This window comes from Cebus imitator, unplaced genomic scaffold (assembly GCF_001604975.1).
Source record: "Cebus imitator isolate Cc_AM_T3 unplaced genomic scaffold, Cebus_imitator-1.0 Scaffold82, whole genome shotgun sequence".
Taxonomy (NCBI): domain Eukaryota; kingdom Metazoa; phylum Chordata; class Mammalia; order Primates; family Cebidae; genus Cebus; species Cebus imitator.
The window spans coordinates 4874323-4875912 of NW_016107397.1; the positions used below are offsets into that span (position 1 = coordinate 4874323).

The window sequence follows — 1590 nt, forward strand, 5'->3', positions numbered from 1 at the left end:
ATCATCCACTTGTGATGTCAGAGATGTCTTTATCCTTAGGATTTGATTGAGCCTGCTCTGGGATTCTTCATATTCCCTGCTCAGTTCGCTATTTTCAGCTGGGTGGGAAGGGAATGGAAGAAATATTGGATGAAGAACAGTTTCCCCAGCCAGACCTTCAGTTCCCCAAGGCATTGCTCCTAAAGTACCCAATAAATATGGTGACTTGGCCAACTGAGCTGGAATGGGGAGAACAGTGGATCACCACACCAGCCTCCAAATGAAGTGTGCCCAAGAGAAAGGCAAGTGCTCAAGGGTTGCCAAGATTCAGGTGGTCTGCATGGAGCTAGTGGCCTCAGATAATGAAGCCCCCCTTTCCTACATGTCAGGAGATGCAGCAGAGGAGCTTGGAGAAACAGTGGGACAGACAGAGAGTATTTCCTTTGTAAAATATGTTTGTCACCATTCCAGAACCTAGACTCCTGTCATTTGTGGTATGATTGCTAGAGCCAGAGGCCAGGAAGAAGTTCATGAGCCCAAGAGAAAAAGCAAGGATTTCCAGTTCTACTCTGTACAGTGACTGAGCTTTACTTTTCTTATCCGTCAAATGGGGATATTGATTTTTCTTTCCGTTTATTTTTTTGAGACAGGGTATTGCTTGGTTGCCCAGGCTGAAATGCAATGACACAACCATAACTCATTGCAGCCTCGAACTCCTGAGCTCAAGCGATCCTCCCACCTCAACCTCCCAAGTAGCTGGGACTACCAGTGTGAATCACTACACCCACCTATTAAAAAAATTTTTTTTTGTAGAGTTGGGGGTCTTGCTCTGTTGCCCAGGCTAGTCTTAAACTCCTGGCCTTAAGTAATCCTCCCGTCTTGGTCTCTCTCCCAAAGTACTGGAACTGTAAGCATGAGCCACTGCACCCAGCCAGGATATTGTTAAAGAATTCCAAATGTGAGAAATAAGGCCAATGGATGCCTGGAAGTTCTCTTGATGTCACACTGAAGCACTAACAGGCCCACCTGAAGTCAGCAGTATTTAGTTCTCTAAGGAAATGCACCTTTGACTTACTATTTACTCATGTGTGATTAGAGTACAGCTCCTGCAGTTAGAAATTAACTGATACATTGATAAATTGCCAATTATTTTTGTTATAGAGATGCAAACATGCATCTCTATGACAAAGGTGCCAATTATTTTTGTTATAGAGATGCCAGTTTTGTTATTGCCAATTATTTTTGTTTTAGCGATGCAAAGATGGATCTCTATGACAAAGGTGCATTTCTTCCAGCATCAGAAAGAAAAACCCTTAAACTAAACCCAGAGATTACAGTATTATTGTCCTGTAGGACATTAACCAGTTCTGCATCTAACTTAGCAAAGTTATTTTAGCATTTCTTTTCCCAGCTGACTGTAAATCTCTGCCTTTCAAATGCTCTTTGAAGGCAGCTTTACCATTTTTCTGGTTCCCTCATTAAGGAGTTGAGGGCCGGGCACGGTGGCTCACGCCTGTAATCCCAGCACTTTGGGAGGCCGAGGCGGGTGGATCACGAGGTCAAGAGATCGAGACCATCCTGGTCAACATGGTGAAACCCCGTCTCTACTAA

At 44.0% G+C, this 1590-nt stretch overlaps 1 protein-coding gene across 1 annotated transcript in view; it reads right to left on the reverse strand.

Moving 5' to 3' along the window:
• The window catches only part of LOC108307869 (myosin-16), an 83562-nt gene that overhangs the window by 23391 nt on the left and 58581 nt on the right, over positions 1 to 1590 (reverse strand). The window contains exon 30 of the mRNA XM_037740395.1: positions 3 to 213. Within this exon, the coding sequence (XP_037596323.1) occupies positions 3 to 213 (211 nt within the window). The remainder of the gene's footprint in view (positions 1 to 2; positions 214 to 1590) is intronic.